We start from the raw sequence: 19,186 nt of genomic DNA, 5'->3' as shown, positions 1-19,186 counted from the left end.
CAATTAAACAATTCTGTGTTTCTTGCAGCAAAAAAAAAAAAAACAAAAAAAAACACATTTTTGGGTGCACTACCCCTTTAATACCAAGTTAAATTAAAACAGCCGAAACTAACTAAATCAATTCATGTCACATTTTCTAGATTACTTAATGGAATAGGAATTTTTTGGTGTAATTATAAAAATAATTTATAATAATTTTTTATGTTTTTGTATTTATTTTAGATTTTGCCAGTCTCAGTCCATGTCCTGTGAATTGGTTAGTGACCCCCCCCCCCCCCCCCCCCCCACCCATACCTTCTCACTGACCCCAGCTACTTGTCAAGCAGCTTTTTCCAACATGTTCATCAGATCCTCAGTGTTGCAGCCAAACAGCCTCACAATGAAAAATGCCCGCATATTTCCCCGGTTTCATAAACACAAAGCTCTTATCGGAGCAGCGTATTATTCTTCGTGTTAATTGGAGGGAAAATAAAGGCATTGTGCATCTTGACGGTGCTGTTAAAACAAGATAAGAACCACGCAGGTCCGAGGCAGCGGCCATTCAATGAATTGTTTAATAGACAAAGTGTGAACAAGTTGGAAAGTTATTTTTCTCTTTTATATTTTTCTCTGTTGGTTGTGACTAGTCTGGTAATCCCCGGGCAGATGTCATTATCAACCACCATCGTGAAGCTGCTCTGTCTGTGTTTGCGCGCGTGATGATGGAAAATGTTGCCCTGGATCTAAATCTGGGGGCAGGTTCAGTCAACACCATCCAGTCACATTCATGCTGTATGTTGTCACAAAACTTTACAGGTGTGCTAAGCTCAGGCTGACAGCTTAGTTTGAAGATGGGTGTGGTTTAACCCGTGACATGCGAGTCATCATTCAGTGAGTACGGAACCTTAATGGGTGTAATTCAGTCTGAAGAAGATCTCCAGGTTTTCTGATGTCAATGTTTCTGTCATTCACACAACGAAGTTGTGAGCAAACCCTGCTTTTTAACTGCTTTTCTGTCTCCTGTCTGAAAGGAAATACTCAAAATAAATGAAGTATATCTTCACAACTACAAGGGCTGTAGTATAAACCTAGTCTCTACGGAAAGCTGAAACATGTGAGATTACTACAGAAGTGTCAGAATCCAGATGTGTGTTACTGTATCAGAGTAAATTCACCTGGAACATGGTAGAAAATGTAAATGATTATCTCCTCCTAAAAGAAAACCTTTTTCAGTGAAAACAACAGAACAGCAGCTCAGTTCATCTAGGAATGAGTAAAGTAATCCTAGAAATAAGTAAAGTAATCCTAGGAATAAGTAGAGTAGCTCCAGGAATGAGTAAAGTAATCCTAGGAATGAGTAAAGCCGTCCTAGGAATGACTACAGTAGTCCTTGAAATGAGTAAAGTCATCCTAGGAACGAGTAAAGAAGTCCTAGGAACCAGTAAAGTAATTCTATGAATAAGTAAAGTAGCCCTAGGAATGAGTAAAGTAGTCCTAGGAATGAGTAAAGTAATCCTAGAAATTAGTAAAGCAGTCCTAGGAATGACTAAAGTAGTCCTTGAAATGAGTAAAATCATCCTAGGAACGAGTAAAGTAATCCACGAATGAGTAAAGTAATCCTAGGAATGAGTAAAGTGGTCCTAGGAATGAGTAAAGTAGGCCTAGGAACCAGTAAAGTAATCCTATGAATAAGTAAAGTAGTCCTAGGAATGAGTAAAGTAGTCCTAGGAACGAGTAAAGTAATCCTAGTAATGAGTAAAGAAGTCCTAGGAATAAGTAAAGTAGTCCTAGGAATGAGTAAAGTAGTCCTAGGAACCAGTAAAGTAATCCTATGAATAAGTAAAGTAATCCTAGGAATGAGTAAAGTAGGTCCAGGAGTGAGTAAAGTAATCATGTGAATAAGTAAAGTAGTTCTAGAAATGAGTAAAGTAGTCCTAGGAATTAGAAAAGCAATCATATGAATAAGTAAAGTAGTCCTAGGAATGAGTAAAGTAGTCCTAGGAACGAGTAAAGTAATCCTAGTAATGTGTAAAGAAGTCCTAGGAATAAGTAAAGTAGTCCTAGGAATGAGTAAAGTAGTCCTAGGAACCAGTAAAATAATCGTATGAATAAGTAAAGAAGTCCTAGGAATGAGTAAAGTAGTCCTAGGAATGAGTAAAGTAATCATATGAATAAGTAAAGTAGTCCTAGGAATGAGTAAAATAATATCTGGTGAGGAAATGTGCTACAGTAGAAGGTAAAAAGTGAAGCTGAGCAGGTTTCCAGGTGTTTAATTGAGGTGTTGCGCAGGTAAATATCTCAGGGAGCCATTGGTCGATGATGATGATGATGATGATGATGGACACCTCTATCAACGGTCAGAGTCAGGAGGATCCAGGGATAGCCCCACATTCACCTTAGAAACACCATGAGGGTCCAGGAAGAAGTGAAGCCAAGATAGTCTATGATAGGAAGAGTGAACCCTTCACTATAAACCTCCTTCATCTCCATGGAAACCAGCAGGACCTTCATGGTTCATTTCAAACAAGGCAGAGTCATAGGAGAAACATTAACAGAGTTTTTAGAGCTGAAATCAAACTTTTCACCACAAACAGCAAAGGTAAGACATGATTTCTGGTTCTGGCTGCTAGCTCCAGAGTTTCTGTCCCACAGTGATGAGACAGACGTCTTTGTAACCAGCAGAGTCTCTGCTGTCATGTGACTCCTTGTTTGTGTGGTTTGCTTGAAGTGGAGAAACTAGCAGAAGCTCTAAAGTGGACAGAGATGTTCTCCTGGTTTTTTTTACTTTCCCATAGAACTGCTTGGGGTTTAAATTGTGTTTGGTTTGGATGCTGATGCTTGGTAGAGTCTTTTAGCAGAGTTTCTCCCTGTCATGCTGCTACGCTACATGTTAGCATTGCTGCTTTCTGGTGTCTGCAAACATCTTCTGTATTGTAGCATTTCATGCTGCTCCCTGTACAGGAGGCTGTAGTCAAGAAGAAGTTAACTGGTAGATGGTTCATGCATACATTTCAGAATGAGCTCAAAGTTTAAAGACCTTACAGTGTAGAATCATATCATGATGATGAAATGGCTTTGTAATTAGGTCACTACATGATAGCCTGTAAGGCTCAACACCACAGACCATAACCTGGTTTCTTTCTGCACCTACTGTAAAAAGGGTGGCAAAAATAAGTTGAGTGAGAGATAATTATATCATCACTTGCATTGAAAGTCCATATTTGGTAAAAATTATGGCACAGATAATATAAACAATGCACGTTTCTATATTTGGTTTACTTCCTGCATCCCAGGTTTGTGCTATGAGATTTCAATCCATCATGCACTGAAACCAAAAAAAAAAAATGTTAAAACATCAGTTATTGTGATTGTTTGGTTCACTGCCTGCTGTCATGCCTCTGAGTGATAACTGGAAAAACAAAAAAGAAAAACAAAACAGCACCACAAATACCAACCTGTGATTCACACCGATCATGAATGGAAGCAACAATGATTAAAGTTCACATACAAGTTGAAACAACCCAATACCAGACGAGTGGCTCTGACTCAGACGTATTCAGACGTATCTGCAAGGTGTGAACATTTGTCTCAGCAGGAAACTGTATCACACCATATTTAATCCGTTGTCCAGCAGTTAGCACCGTTTCATCTGTGAATTACAATCAAATTTGGTATTATTGCATTGTAGTATTTATAGGAGTTCCATACAAGCTGGGGGGGGGTTCTTTGAGTCCAAGTTCTTAAGAAAGATGTTCACCAACACCACAGATTAGATGCTTAATGTCAGAGATACACGGGGGTAAAAAAATAAAAGGCCTAATGGTGACCATTTTAACTGGTCGAATATTCTGGATATGTTTAGGCATAGATGGAAGCAGGCGGTGGAAACCTTCTTCAGAGGTTTTCTCCATATTGACATGATGGTGTCACACAGTTGCTGCAGGTTTGTCGGCTGCATCCATGATGAGAATCTCCCGTTCCACCACATCCCAAAGCTGCTCTACTGGACTGAGATCTGGGGCCTCATTTATCAAACTGTGCATAGCAAAGCAGAGTACAGGTGGCGTCTGCGGCGCACTTCAACTTTCAGATTTATAAAAGGGTGTGCATGTCCTACTCCTGTTTCCGTTTATAAATCAGAATCAACGTGAGGGAGTGCCTTCCCACGCCCACACGGTGGCTATAAATGGTCAGGTGGATGCCTGTAAAACACATTCATCACATCATTTCCATGATGGCTCGGAAGGGAAAAAAAGGGAAGAAGCGGATTTTTCAGGGTGCGAGACAGAGATCCTGATGGACCACATTGAAAAAGTAAAAATGTTTAATTGGTGGGCACGGCGTGGGCATTACTGGTGTCAGAAAGACAGAATAGTGGCAGCAGGTGGCAGATGCTGTCATCACAGTGTTAGAAGGGAAGATACACCAGAGGCATCAGAACATGTGGCTGGATATCTCAGCCGTTAGAGCATCCGTCTGCCATGCGGGAGGTCGAAGTTCGAATACCGCAGTGGTGAATCGCTTTGGAGAAAAGTGCCTGCTAAATGACAGTACTGCTGGTAATTTAGTCATTTATTTTAATTTATAAAATAAATGTGTACAAATACATCACTTTATTTAGTGTTAAATAATATTGCTTTCTAGTTGTTAGAAATCCATGCCTTGTGTGTTTCATTAGCGTAGCATCACTTCTAGACCTCCAGCCTCCAGTCTGGTCCCGCTCTGCTGAATGAAGGACCAAAGCTACTTTTCACACTGACTGCTACATGCTGGCAGCAGACTGGCACCTTATTTAGCTGGATGGATTTTATAACATGGAAGTTTTGTTTCACAATGACAGAAGATATTTTAGTGGTTGAGGTTCTTGTTAATATCATCTCCTCGTTTGTTTTTTTCCCCGAGCGTGCACTCTTAGGAGAATTAATTCTTTATTCATTTCTGCATACAGCTTTAATATCTTTATTTATTTATGTTTTCTTTAATATCGAACCTGTGGTGTGGAAGGTAATAGTAGATTGTGCAGAAATGTCTCACATTTCACATCATTTCCTTGATTTTATTCTGTACTGTTGGTGTCAACATTTCTCATTTTTCTAGATTTTGTGCGTGCACCTGGGTCAGAGTTGCGTGGAGGTAAGAACATTTTACCATCAAGTTTGGTTTTCATAAATCCCAAAAGTTTACTATTTCTTTGCATATGCCAGTTTTTGTTCCTATGCCAGCTTGACAAACGAGGCCCCTGATGGCTGTGGAGGCCGTTGGAGTCCAGTGAACTCATCGTCATGTTCTAGAAAGCAGGTGGAGATGATCTGAGCTTTGTGACATGGTGCATTATCCTGCTGGAAGTAGCATCAGAAGATGCTCCACTGTGGTCATAAAGGGATGGACATGGTCAGCAACAACACTCAGGTAGGCTGTGCTGGTTAAACCAGGCCACGTTGGCACATAGAGGCCCAAAGTGGGCCAAGACAATCTCCCCCCACCATTACACCAGCAGCAGCTGAAGCGTTGATCCAAAGCAGGATGGATCCATGTTTTCATGATGTTTCCTGCAGATTCTGAGTCTAGCATCTGAATGTGGAGCTGAAATGGAGACTCATCAGACCAGCAACGTTTCTCCATCTTCTATTGTCCAGTGTTGGTGAGTGTATGTGAATTGTAGCCTCAGTTTCCTGTTCTCAGCTGGCAGGAGGCACCCGGTGTGTCTTCTGCTGCTGTAGCCCATCTGCTTCAAGGTTGGATGTGTTGTGTGTTCAGAAATGATGTTCTGCAGATCTTGGTTGGAACCAGTGCTTATTTGACTTCCTGTTGTCTTTCCATCATCTCCATCCAGTCTGCCCATTCTCCTCTGACATCAACCAGACATCCTGGTCCAGACAACTGCTGCTCGCTGGATATTTTCTCTTCTTCAGACCATTCTCTGGAAACACTAGAGATGGTTGTGTGAAAATCACAGTAGATACTCAGACCAACAACCAGGTTAAATCACTCAAATCCCCTTTTTTCCTCATTCTGATGTTTAGCTTTTCCTTCAAGTTTGGACAGTTGTTGATTCAAAGATGGTCCAGATCCAAGCTGTATCCACCTCCAGACCGGCACATGCACAATGACAGTCACATCCACTTTTTAAAAAAATTAAATTTCTCAGTTTCTCTATCTGATATGTTGCTTATGTTCTATAAGATATGGACTTATAAGATTTACTCATTTTATTTTTATTCACATGTTTCCAGTGTCCCACCTTTTTGAGAACTGCAAAAAGAAAAAAGCTTATTCTGCTGCTTCAGTAGAAACATGGACAGTAACTACCATGTAGAAATAATCACAGCATGTCCAAGTGAAAGAAAATTCCTGAAGACCTCTTTTTCCTCACGTACATGACCAGGACTGAAGTTTCGTTTGCTTCTTCTTCTTCAAGGTTTTGTTTCTGGAGGTTTACAGAGCAGTTTTCCTTCTTCTCCTCCATCTTTAGCAACGTGACACCAGCAAACGTGCCCTGATCCACATTTTGTCTAAAGAAGCATTTCAAAGTTTTCCTTTTTAATAAGGACTGGACAGTTTGAGGGAAATGAGTCATAATCAGATTCCCTCAGAAAATCAATCAGGATGAAATGTTTTGTGTTGGTGTGTAAAAGTTAAATAGTTTTTAGAATATTTGTGTTTAAATGTTCGAGAAAAGGTCGACTGCTCGTGTAAGTCGACCTGTAGGTCCAAGCACGCTATGAATATCCTTCCAGTCAGATAGGAAGGAAACAGATAGCCAGCAGGTTCTGTGGTTGGCTCTGCCAGGCCTGAACGGGTCAGGCCTGTCAGATGGGGGGTCAGGCAGGTGAGGCACAAAGGGAAACAAAGAACCTTCACAGCTAACAACAACCCACCCTCCTGCGTCTGCCTTCCTTTCCCCTCAGAACAATCGCCGCCAGCAGGAACAGGAAGTGATGTGGAGAGGAGGTTGATCTAACCAGGCCAGTTCCTTTTGGCTGAATCAGTCCAGGAAAGAGACGGTAGGAAAGACAGATGCAGAAATGAGAAAAGATGAACAGATCAGCATCCTGTTCTGTTTGTATTTATATCCCATCCTGCCAAATATCATCACCATGAACACAAACTCCTTTTCTTGATAGATTTTAGAAGATGCCCATGAGGCCTTCATAGTGACTTAGAGCCACAGCAGTAGTGTAAAGCACCCACACCCTCCTCCATCATTGTTATTTTAACTTGGGGAGGGGGGGGGAGCAGCCAGCTGGAGTACCAGCGTCTGGACCGTCTCCCTTCCCTAGCTCTTCCTTGAGAATGTGAGCTGGCATGTGGCATTGAGAGTCAGCAGCCCATTCCTGCGCTCATAGTGCAGACACAAAGCATGTGGCACTCGGCAGCGATGCCCGGTGACCGACGCACGAGCCGCAGCAGCCCTGCCTTTTAAGATGCGGCCGAGGGGTCCCTGCCCTGTAAGGCGACACCTCGGCCTGCGCCACCGAGGCTCCTTGCATCTTTTCTTTCCCCCCACTTGCCGATTCTCGTCTGTCCTCGGCTGCTAATTTCCGTCACACTTTCTCCTCTGGAGGGGGTGAGGGAGGGTTTGGTGGGGAGAACCAGGGCTGTGCTGCATGTTATTAATACTATTGTTAACTGCACACTCAAGGCTGACCTCCCTGACTCAGCTCATCATGTTACAGGTATATTGTGCACAACAGAGAAATTGACAATCCTGCTTTATATAAAACCATCTATAAATATCCCAGAGAATGCCTTGCCCAACTATGGTTAGACGCAGGCTGATTGTCTAGCAGGAGACTTAAAGACTTTCTTCATGGGCATGTATGCTGTTGTCCATGTCTTATGTTCTGTTTCTATATTATGTTACTATATGTTGTCCATGTATTATGCCTTGTTTAACAATTTTAGGTCTATCTACTACCTAGGGACTAAAGATGGAAATTAGTTATTAGTTTTAATCTTGCCCCCTTTTTAAATAAATAATAATCAAGTTAAAATTGAATTGAAGAAGCAGATGTTTTGGTTTGTGGTGACTCCTGATGTTTTCCATGACTGTAAAAAGAGCCGGGAAAAGTGAAAGAGAGGTGCAACATCAGAAATAGATGCTGGTTTCTATTTATCTGCTGGAGAGCAGGGGTGTCAAAGTGTTTTTAGTTCAGGGGTCATAAACAGCACATTTTGATCTCCAGTGGGTCGGACCTGTAAAATAACAACAAAATAATAAGAAAAAAAAGTACAGATTTTATCAAGATGTTAATTTAATATAGATATTTAATGAACTATCCTTTAAGAAAACATCTTATGAACAACTTGAAGTTTCTTGAGAAACATATTCATATTTGTTTTTAAAATATTCACATTTCACCAACGTTTTGTCTCAGTTCATCATTTACATGTTCATTGCAACCAAAGATCACATTGAATCCACAAAATATTTGATCCGAGGTATCTGGAACTGGAAAATATAGTGTTTTACATTAAAGCTATTGTGTGCTAATTTTGGCCTGTGTTATTTTTTTATTTATGTAAAATACTTGTTGTTAAACTCAGACCAATATTAGGACAGTACAGTTAGACAAATATCACAACTGAGCCAGAATATGACTCAGACAAAAATGCCATGAAGCTAACCATGTAGAAGTTCAACCCCTTTGTTAGAAATCTACACGGAGATGCGCCTCTGACGCTGCTGTCCATTGGACCGATGAGTCAACGCGGCAGCCATCTTGGGCGTGTTGACGCATCTACTTCCTGCATTAGTCAACAGAGGCAGAGGTTTATCGACGATTAAAATCACCATAACTCGCTAAATTTTCATACGATTTTTAATCGGTTTGGTTTATTAGAAATGTCACACATATTTATAATACAACAGATTCATTTTTAATTTATATCATACGCTTACACACACACACACACACACACACACACACACACACACACACACACACACACACACACACACACACACACACACACACACACACACATGCATACGTAATTTTTTCTTATACTCAGAGAAATAATAATGGTGATGCTCATATATGGAGTTATATTTGTGTTTATAAATAATATAAAATATAAATAAATAAAAAATAAAGGAATGAGTTAACAAGCAAAATAATAAAAAAAAAACACACACACATACAAAAAAGGAACCATTTCTAATAGTGTATTTTATTATCATTTAGAGGGGACTCTGTTGTGTTAGTGAAATATTATGATTACGTGAGAAATTATCATGACACTAACTTTGCAAAGATGGTCTGGAAAATTAAAAATGGATGGTATCACTTCTTCCTTTAAACCAGTGGACTGTCCAGTCCTGTCAAAGTCCTCTGGGTTAAAATGACGCTGCAGACGGCTGAACAGTCCTTCGGTACAAACCTCCTGAGTGCTGTTACCCATGCTGCCTCCTACGTTTATCTTCTGGAAACATACAAAACATCCATCTGAACATCGCTCAGTTCCCAGTTCTTCTGTAGCTACAGGTCAGCAGTTAAAGTTCATGTTAGAGGCGTGAAACTGATTGAATAGATAATCTATATAAAAAAAACCTAACTCCCATATTCAGTCTGAACTGACTACGGAAAGTCCGAAGGGACAGAACACACTGCTGTATTGCAAGAAAGTTTAAAACAATGTCACAGTGTAGTAACGTTTCTTAACTTTCCGATAATGAAAAAATAACATCCAATGATCAGATTGAAAATAATGTTATTGTTACATGTATATGATGTTTGTCAATCTCAGAACATTCATATTGATTTCTGAAATATTACAAATAAACAGAGAGTTCATAATTATCTGGCTTCTTGCATTCATTGATGAAGAAAGTGATATGTGCAGTGATACAGAAAACTGAGGATGCAACACACACTGATGAATCGCTAAATCGAATCAAATGATGGACTAGATCATTGTAATTGAATTGAATTGTGAGACCAGTAAAGAGGATCAGCCTCACTAAACCAACTCCAGCTCAGCTGCTTTGTGGCGCCACCGTGCATCAGAAACGTCTTCCTGGCTTTATTCCAGCCATAGAGGAGCATTATTTTTCTTCTTTTCACACACACATACAACTTTCTTGTTGATCTTTGGGTTAAATGTACACACATTTCTATCCTGACCCCCTGAACTGACTCACCTCATCAGACAAACTGAAGTCACATCAATAAAGGCAGAAAGATAGAAAAGATGGAACAAGTTCTCCTCCTGCCTTAAACAATTTTTACATTCCCAGACATTTTACATTCAAACAGAAAAAACTTCATGTGCACAAATTAAGAATTACAGTTGCTTTTATCAACAGATTGCAGTTAAAGTCTAATTTGTCATTTGTGAAGTTCATCTTCTGGACCAGGTTGGACCCTCTTCTGGACCAGGTTGGACCCTCTTCTGGACCAGGTTGGACCCTCTGACGGGCCTGTTTGGCCTCTTGGCCATGTGTGTGACACCCTGTTTTGACACATCTGGGAGAGTTGTTTTGATATGAGACGGGGCACAGCACCCTCTAGAGGCCAACACCTGGAAGTGATCGTTTGAATCTGAACGTCTGCTGTTGGAAATGCTTCTTTGAGATTGTTTTGAAGTTTTCTACCAAGCAGCAGGACATCATTTTCTTCTTTTAACTGCTTTGATCAGAGATGTGAGCAGCATGAATGAGTCTCTTCTTTGCAATAACTTTCAGTGCATCTTTGTTTGTGCAAAAGTATTCATATTTTTAAGTATCATTTGTGTAAATAAACATCTTTCTAAAAAGTGTCCAAAGTGAAGATATGATACAACCCAGGGTTGAATTTACACTGAATATTATGAGTTTTTATGTATTAACTTCCTTCTTCACTCCCACTATTTTTCATATCTGTCATCTGTTTTTCTCTCCTATACACTGAATTTCACATTTTAAAGTATAATAACTATTAATATGGTTTAAAGTAAATGGTTTTTTATTAGTTTTTTTATTTTTAATTTTTTTGTTTTTCTTTTTAGAAATGTCAGACAGAGTCGTGGATTTCTTTTGTGTGCATTCAGATGTTTTCTTTTTTTGTTTGTTTGTTTGTTTTTTTTAAGGAATACTCAGCTTTTGTGGTTCTTAATGTGAAAATGGACCTTATTACTTATGTGAGTCCAAATACTTTAAGTTTCTGCCAGATACTTCAGAGATGATGATGATGATGATGATGATAATGACATTCATGAAACACAATTGCTTTCTTGTTGCTCCAGAAATGTTCAACTTCTTTTTTTTTAATCTTTATTTAACCAGGAAGAGTCTCATTCAGATTAAAATCTCTCCTCCAAGAGTGTCCTGGCCAGCAGCAGGGTTAGAGTGTTGTTTTTTATTCTTTTATATTTGCAAACACTTGTGTGTGTATTTTATCATGTTTTTGTTTGAAAATGGCTTTTTAAATAAAATGTGATTGATTGATTGAGAACAGATACCTCATAAAGTAATTAGTTGTAAAACTTAATTTAGTCTCAAGTATTTTCTAGTTTCTCTTCATAAATCCCAGCATGACAGTCTTCTTTCTACGGGTCTGACATCTATTTCAGTTCGGAGTCGCTGCTTATTTATGAAAATATGAACACACAAGAAGGTCTGGTCAACTGGACTCTGAGACACTGGCTTTAAATGTGCTGCTAAAACTTTCTCATTCTATTTTTATTTATTTTACATATACACAGATTTGCTTCATGCTGTTATTTCACTAAGAATATACATAAAAGATATGATCACTTTAAAAAGATCTCCAGACCCCAAATATCAAGAAGATGGTAGAAAAAAGCGTCAGAGTTAAAATCAGCTCCTTTTCCTACGCCGCCTCCCGGTGGGTAGACAGAGCAATGCTGCCAAATACATCATACAACCTCAACAGCTCATATTACCTGCTTAAGAAATACCAAACAAGGGTCATGTTCACACCAACCACGGCCGCAGGACATGTTATTACACTGGAAATGTGCAACTAACAGTTTTACAACATTTCTGTTTGGAACAACAGGTGGAGAAGGAAGGAAATGTTTTATATGTTTTGCACTAAAAACCAAATGACGTGCCAAAAAAATAATATTTAAAGTATTTTGAACACCATCCCAAGCTTGCTCTGATAAAAGAAAGTGTGCTGTATTCAGACACAACTCCAGGACTGAATTCATTGTGAATGGAAGGAATTAGAATAGAATAGAATAGAAATACTTTATTAATCCCTTCAGAGAGCCCTCAGGGAAATTTGGGTACCAGTAGCAATACAACCCCAACAGTAAAGCAGGACAAGCACAAGACAAAATATATACAAGTACAAAGCAAAATAGAGGCAAATAGAATGCAATAAATATAACAATAATAACAATAAGATAAGTTAAATAAAACAATATAAACAAGCATTGCACACAGTAGAGGTGGTACAGATTCCCAGTTCACTATTGCACGTATAAGTTATAGCAACTGTTTGTATGGGTTATTGTGCATGTGTTGTATCAGGCGGACTGCACACCTCCCTCTCCCCACTCCTTCTCCCCCCTCCTTCTCCCCCTCCTTCTCCCCCTCCTGCCTAATGCAGAGTTGTACAGTTTGATGGTTCGGGGGACAAAGGAGTCTCTGAGCCAGTTGGTCCTACTCTTGGGGAGGAGCAGCCTGTTACTGGTCAGGCTTCTCTGTGCACTGATGACAGTGTGCAGAGGGTGACTGGCATCATTCACAATAGCCAGTAGTTTTTTTAGTGTTCTCCTCTCTGCCACTGTCACCAGGGAGTCCAGCTTCATGCCAACCACAGAGCCCGCCCGCCTGATGAGTTTTTCCAGCCTGTTAGCACACCTTTTTGTCATGTTACCCCCCCAGCAGACAACAGCATAAAAAAGCGTACTAGCCACCACAGACTGATAGAACATCCACAGGAGTTTCCTGCAGATGTTAAAAGATCCCAGTCTTCGCAGGAAGTACAGACTGCTTTGGCCCTTCTTGTACAGGTGATCTGTACAGCATGTCCATTCCAGCTTGTTATCCAGCCACAACCTGAGGTACCTGTAGTTGTCTACAATCTCCACCTTATCGTCCCTGATGGTCACTGGACGTGGTTGTGGGCTGGACTTCCTGAAGTCAATAACCAGCTCCTTAGTCTTTGAGGTGTTAAGCTGGAGATGGTTCATCTGACTCCAGGAGACAAAGTCACTGATCAGATTCCTGTACTCGTCCTCTCCATCATCCCTGATACACCCCACGATGGCTGTGTCATCTGCAAACTTCTGGATGTGACACAGCTCTGAGTTGTAACTGAAGTCTGAGGTGTAGAGTGTGAAGAGGAGGGGGGCCAGCACCGTCCTCTAGGATGCTCCTGTGCTGCTAATAACAGTGTCAGATGTGGTGTCCTTTAGTCTGACGTACTGCGGTCTCTCTGTGAGAGGCCCTGTGGCGATAAATGTAAGAAAATGCTGAAGATTTTACTGTCAAAAGAAAGTTTCCCAATTCTGTTTAGGAGAAGTAATGTTTTTAAAGTACAGTTTAACATGATTTGATGATACCCTTTTTTTGTTTATTGCCTTAATATTTTATTTAACATGTTAATCTAGTGTGATTTTTTATTTTAACCAATCCAACGATTTTTGGATCCACTTCCAGCACTGGATAGCTTACAAAACCCAAACGTGTCCATCTTTAAACTTTCAAATAATAATGTTTCACTTTCACCTGGAAGATAAAATTGAAGAGTTTGGATAAATAATTTAAATGCCAAATTTTTTGTACATAACATTTCTGCATTTATTTCCTAAAAAAATCTCTAGTTCTTAAAGCATTTAAAAATAATTATTTGTTTTGTTTTAACTGCATTAAAACACGAATTTTATCAAAACCCCTGTTATTTGAATATTTGAATCAGTCTTTATTTTATTTGTTTGTTATTAATGTTATTGCTCAGTTTTTTTCTGTGTTTCAGAAGTCTTGGTTTTCTCGGAAATTTTGTACTACTTTGTTGGTTTTGTCAATAAATAGAGTTTTAAAAAACAAGTCCATGATGAAAAAAAGTCTATTGAATGAAATTTAAATTAATTGGGCGCAGCATCGACCTCCTACCAGCAGAGGCGCTGTTTCACATCACGCACGAGTCTTTAATTGCCAAAGGCACTGCACGCGGAAGGAAACCCGCCATTGAATCAAGCTTAACGTGAGCGGTACGTTGTGGTGCACTCTATTAAAAAGGTGCAATTTTTTTAGTCCCAAACCTGTCTTTTGTATTTCGTTGGAGGAATGGCGTACAGAGGACAAGGACAGAAGGTCCAGAAGGTTATGGTCCAGCCCATTGTATCCTTTGAATTTCAGGAGAGGATGTGCACGCTTCAGTCGGTTGCTAGCATAACTTAGCAGCTAAGCTAATCTTTTCTTTAGCTAACTCGCTGCTAGCTAATCTTATATTTTGTATGAGTTAACCTAATCAGAACTCCGGCGAGTCATTGGTTCTCTTTGGTTGGATGTTATGATGATTTTAGTGTCAGTTCCGTATCACTTAAAACATTCATAGAAACATGCGGAGTGTACGGATGCTATGAACCGAGCCGGCTATGTTCGCAGTGTTAGCACGGGAAACGGCTCAACACCTGGTGGGTTCAAAGATTAAGCGTACAAACACTCAAAAAATGTTTATTTTCAGATTCAGAATTAACCTCTAGTTAGAGGACTGGTGCGAAGGGTCATTATGAAACACTGTTCAATTCCAGCCAGCCACAGACAATATCACAGGTTGGTTTCATAGCTTGTGTTTTTAAGGGACCAATAAATATCACATAATTCTGGCTGAGACAGAATTCATTTATCTTGTACAGTTTGTGCCTTTTGTTTACAGTTTATTTTATTAGTAATATTCCTGATAATTCTTTAACAGGACAACTTTTTTCATGTTTGTATACACTGTTTTGATAATTAATTGTCAGTAATTCTCCTCCTTTTTTTGTTTTTGTTTTTTTGTTTATATATGTGTATATATACCTTTTTCTTGACTCCAAGTGTCAGAACCTAATTTTCAGATACCTTCAAAATGTAAGTAAAACTCTTTTTGGTTTATTCTGATTTGAGGGAAAGTCTGGATAAAATTAATTTATTTCCCTTGAATTCCCAGCGTTCACGAATCCAGGTCTGGCTGTATGAGCAGGTGAACATGCGGATAGAAGGCTGCATCATTGTAAGTTTTCTGTTGTGGTTTTATTTTATTAAGTATTTGGTGTTCAACCCAGTGTCTAAAGATAAGGAGCTGAGGAATACAGGTTTTAATTGACATTATTGTTCTATTTTTAGAACAGAATACTTTTGAAAGTCTGAGGATTTTTTCAAATGGTGCTTAGATTTCAGAACATGTCTTTTTAAAATGTGACTTTGGTCTTCATATGAGTATAATCATCTAAATGCTTGTAAAAGCAATGATATGGCAGGAAGTGTAACTCAACACAATCAATTTATCCTTCATGGATGCGAGTTTGCATGTGGCTCTCAGATGGGGGCTGTGTGCTGTAGTGACCTTTATGCCAATATGTAATACAGGTAAGTTTTCTCTTCCCTCACTTTGCTGAAACTTGGGCCAACAGGATGTGATGCTGAACTCTGGATGGTGTTTAATGTTTCAGAGACAGTTAACTGCTCATGCTACAGTACAGCTGTACTGGAGACTTGATATGAAGGAAAACAGTTATGCACCTAAATAGAACAATGACTAAAAATGCCTGAAACCTGGGTGGAATATAAAAGTACAGTTTGTCCAGCTGATCACAACAACAGGTTAGTTATCCTAAATCAGAATCAGAATCAGAAAGGTTTTTTTATTGCCATATGAGTGAACAGGTTCACTTCATTAGGAAAATGCTGCGGTGCTTGGTGCAGACATAAAAACAATATAAGTTATAAGTTTAAGCATGCAATAAATATAAAATAAAAATTTTAAAACAAAATAAAGTCTCTACACTTTCTGACCCACCAGACTACGCATCCTGTTCACAGAGCAGTACCAGCTGAAGGTATTGTTTCCTGTTAACATTATAATGGAAGCTAGTAAATAACACACTTTAATAATGGCAAAGTTGGGCATTTGTGTCACTTTTTTATTCATATAGCTGATTTTCAAATTACATTGACCCTTAAAACTCTTCTAGATCTACCCCCCTTCCCCCAAAAAAAGTCTGAATAACTTCACGTTAAACTTACAAAAAAAATTAAATACATGTGAGATTTGTAAAGCGGTCCTTGTTTACCACAGAAGTACGACTGCAATGCTCGAACATTTAAAGAGGAGGAACGTCGGACTTAACAACCTCACGCAAGATTGACTGAAAGTGAATAAGATCCATTTAATAATTATGAGACACAAAATCTGATAAGCCGACTAGTGTTTTAATAGTCGATGACTAATCGACCGTCAGAATAGTCATTAGTTGGCAGCCCACTATGTTGCTTAAGTCCTGTTTTCCCCAGCAGGTCGTGGCGCACTTTTTTGTTTCCACGCTCAAAATTAGGAAGGCTACCCTAATATCTGACCCGACCCGTCCCACTTTGTTGGGACCCTTTCGTTGGGGTACCATCCAACTGTTCTGACCCAAAAGGGTGGCACTTGACACACTGCAGTACGTTGATTGGTTGAGAAAAAAAGTCACCTCCCGTGGAAACGCAACAAGATTAGTTCAATCATATCACACCCCAACCGTCCCGACCCTCTCCTGTCGGTGGAAACTAGGCTTAAGAGACTTCCATTTTCACCTGGAAATGATGATGAAGCCATTTCCTGTCAGACTTTTCACCCATCAAGAGCTTAGATTGACGGTAATGTCCAATCAGGAGCAGCCAAAGATCAACCAGTGAGCAGAAAGTTCTATGTGTGTGTGAAAAGAAGAAAAATAATGCTCCTCTATGGCTGGAATAAAGCCAAGAAGACATTTCTGATGCACAGTGGCACCACAAAGCAGCTGAGCTGGAGTTGGTTTAGTGAGGATAGCAGGTAAATAGTAGCAGGAATAACTGGAAGTAGCATAAAACGCAGCTGGAAAAGTGGAAATCTGGAAATAGTTGTTTTGTGTTTGTCTGGCTTTGAGAGAATGATGTGCAGATGAGAAAAGGCTCATTATTGCCATGTTATCTACTCAGTGGTGATTTGTGCAGCTGACAAATGAAACAAGAGCAAACACGAAAACAATGAAGGATTAGGGATCAGATACCAAAATGTTCTGTATAATGTGACACTTTTTGTCTGGCTAATCCTTTGCTTCCCGTTTCTTCTTTTTTCTTTTTTAGGGTTTTGATGAGTACATGAACCTGGTTCTAGATGATGCTGAGGAGGTCCACATGAAGACTAAGAACAGGAAGCCACTGGGTAAGAGAAGCTTGGATATTGTTGTGCACTGATTTGTATGCGTTTAGTACGCACCTTTCCTTTATTTGCACTACATTTATATTTATAAACTGAAGATTTTGTGTCAAGAGGTGGAGATCCCCGTCTGCTGATTTTACATCTTGTCCATTCATTCAGGACGACAGTGTCACAACAGGGTCTAAATACTCGCTTGTTAGTTCAGAGGAAAGGGTGAAGCAAGAGCAGCAGTCATTTAACAGGACTAACGGAGGTGGATGATGAGAGTTTTTCAACATTCAGCAGAGCTGCAACTTGCTGTTGAAACAGCAAACACTAAAACGAAAAGGGGGAAAAAAATCTGAATTCTTCATCATTTGCAGCAGATCAGCATGTTGTAGTTGTCATGGTGATTTGTCTCGTCTGTTGGCATGTTCAGTGTTTTGATGTAGAAAATTGTTTGACTTTCGTTGGTCTTCCCGTTTACATGCACACCACAAGTCTGATCATTAATTCCAGTGATCATGTAGACAGCATAATCTGACCTGCTTCATCAGATAATGACAATTACTGAGAATTATTATGAGAAATCAGATTAACACCAAGATTTCTCCCTAATCTGCGATGTCCTCATGCATGTAGGCCCGTATATCTCAGCAGTGGTTCAGATGGTTGAGCATGTTGTTCATTGACCTGGAGGTTGACTGTGTGTGTCCCGCTCCTGTCTGTCCATCATCTTCTGTTAAAAAGACAGAAGTGATGCCATCTCAGCGTGAATGAACAAAAGAAAAACATGATGGCGTGCAGCAGCTGGTGTATAAACCAAGTCAAACATTCATGTGTGGCTTATTTTGTAGGTTATTAGCTCCCACGTAGCAGCTAATGCTTAACCCATGGTCACTGCCGTGTTAAAGGCCAGATAGTTTGAAAAATAACTGGAAGCTGCGTCACAATCTACATACGTACTCCGAAAGAAATGTGATAATGGCCCTGACTCCAGGTCCAGGTTTAGAAGCCTGGCAGGGTGAGCTGGATTAAAGCGTAGCCGTTGATTAAGCCTCTGATTAATTATCTGTAAAATTCAGACTTTTGAGTCAATACGTGAAACAGAAAAGGAGAAACTCAAGCTTTTAATCCACTATTTTATTGTTCTTTAGTTAAGCTCTGTGTCCACATTTTTGTCATTTTCTCTGATTTCAAACTTATGCTCTGCTCTTACTTCATAAACAGGAGAAGATCATACATATCAGCAGTCATAAATTGAGGTTCAGTTCTCTGTTATGTAAATAAATATTGTCAAAATTATTTTAATTGTGCTGAATTCATTTGATTTGACTGTCAGGTATTGATTACATGCACATGTTGATACACATATGATGCAACTCAGATTTACATCACACTAAACAGAGTCTAGCTGATAGACAGTGTCATAGTCTTAGACATCTTTTTCCAGACCCTTGCGTCAACACATTTTTTCTAACTGGACCCCTTAAATTTTAGTTGAAGACCCCTGGCTTCCGACAAAAGTGAAGGGACACCTTGCATCTCTGTGGATTAGCTGGATGCTCTGATCTGACAATACTGGGGTTTCTTCAACTTTGTCTTTGTGTCTTTCAGGGAGGATCATGTTGAAAGGAGACAACATAACCCTGCTGCAGAGTGTGTCCAACTAGTGACGGAGGGGACGCCAACAAATCTCATCTTTCCTAGAAAGAAATGTTTTTCTTTTTTATTTTGAATTTGTGTTTATATGACATGGATTTTGTAATTGCCTCCACATAGTTCATTTTGAGAATAAACTTTTTTTTTTCTTACAAATGTTGCATGTGTTTGGTGTGATTAGTTTAAATGCTGTTGTTCTTAGTTTGTGTATTTAGGTCACGGGGCTG

At 39.5% G+C, this 19,186-nt stretch overlaps 1 protein-coding gene across 1 annotated transcript; it reads left to right on the top strand.

Annotated features, from left to right (window-relative positions):
• Positions 1-14,090: 14,090 nt before the first annotated feature.
• Positions 14,091-19,119, top strand: snrpe (small nuclear ribonucleoprotein polypeptide E). Its single transcript, XM_041979586.1, has 5 exons — positions 14,091-14,275; positions 14,981-15,007; positions 15,087-15,149; positions 17,243-17,321; positions 18,915-19,119. The coding sequence occupies exons 1-5, from the start codon at positions 14,222-14,224 to the stop codon at positions 18,968-18,970; spliced, it is 279 nt and encodes a 92-aa protein (XP_041835520.1). The 5' UTR covers positions 14,091-14,221; the 3' UTR covers positions 18,971-19,119.
• The last annotated feature ends 67 nt before the right edge of the window (positions 19,120-19,186 follow it).

This window comes from Melanotaenia boesemani, chromosome 3 (assembly GCF_017639745.1).
Source record: "Melanotaenia boesemani isolate fMelBoe1 chromosome 3, fMelBoe1.pri, whole genome shotgun sequence".
In the NCBI taxonomy this organism is placed as follows: domain Eukaryota; kingdom Metazoa; phylum Chordata; class Actinopteri; order Atheriniformes; family Melanotaeniidae; genus Melanotaenia; species Melanotaenia boesemani.
The sequence above is the reverse complement of the archived record's forward strand: the minus strand, read 5'-3'. Positions and strand labels throughout refer to the sequence as shown.

Excerpts from the sequence above, each read along its gene's own strand:
- snrpe (XM_041979586.1), top strand. The coding sequence starts at position 14,222 with ATGGCGTACAGAGGACAAGGACAGAAGGTCCAGAAGGTTATGGTCCAG. Across the intron at positions 15,150-17,242 it reads GGATAGAAGGCTGCATCATT|GGTTTTGATGAGTACATGAA; the intron begins GTAAGTTTTCTG and ends TTTCTTTTTTAG. Across the intron at positions 17,322-18,914 it reads TAAGAACAGGAAGCCACTGG|GGAGGATCATGTTGAAAGGA; the intron begins GTAAGAGAAGCT and ends TGTGTCTTTCAG.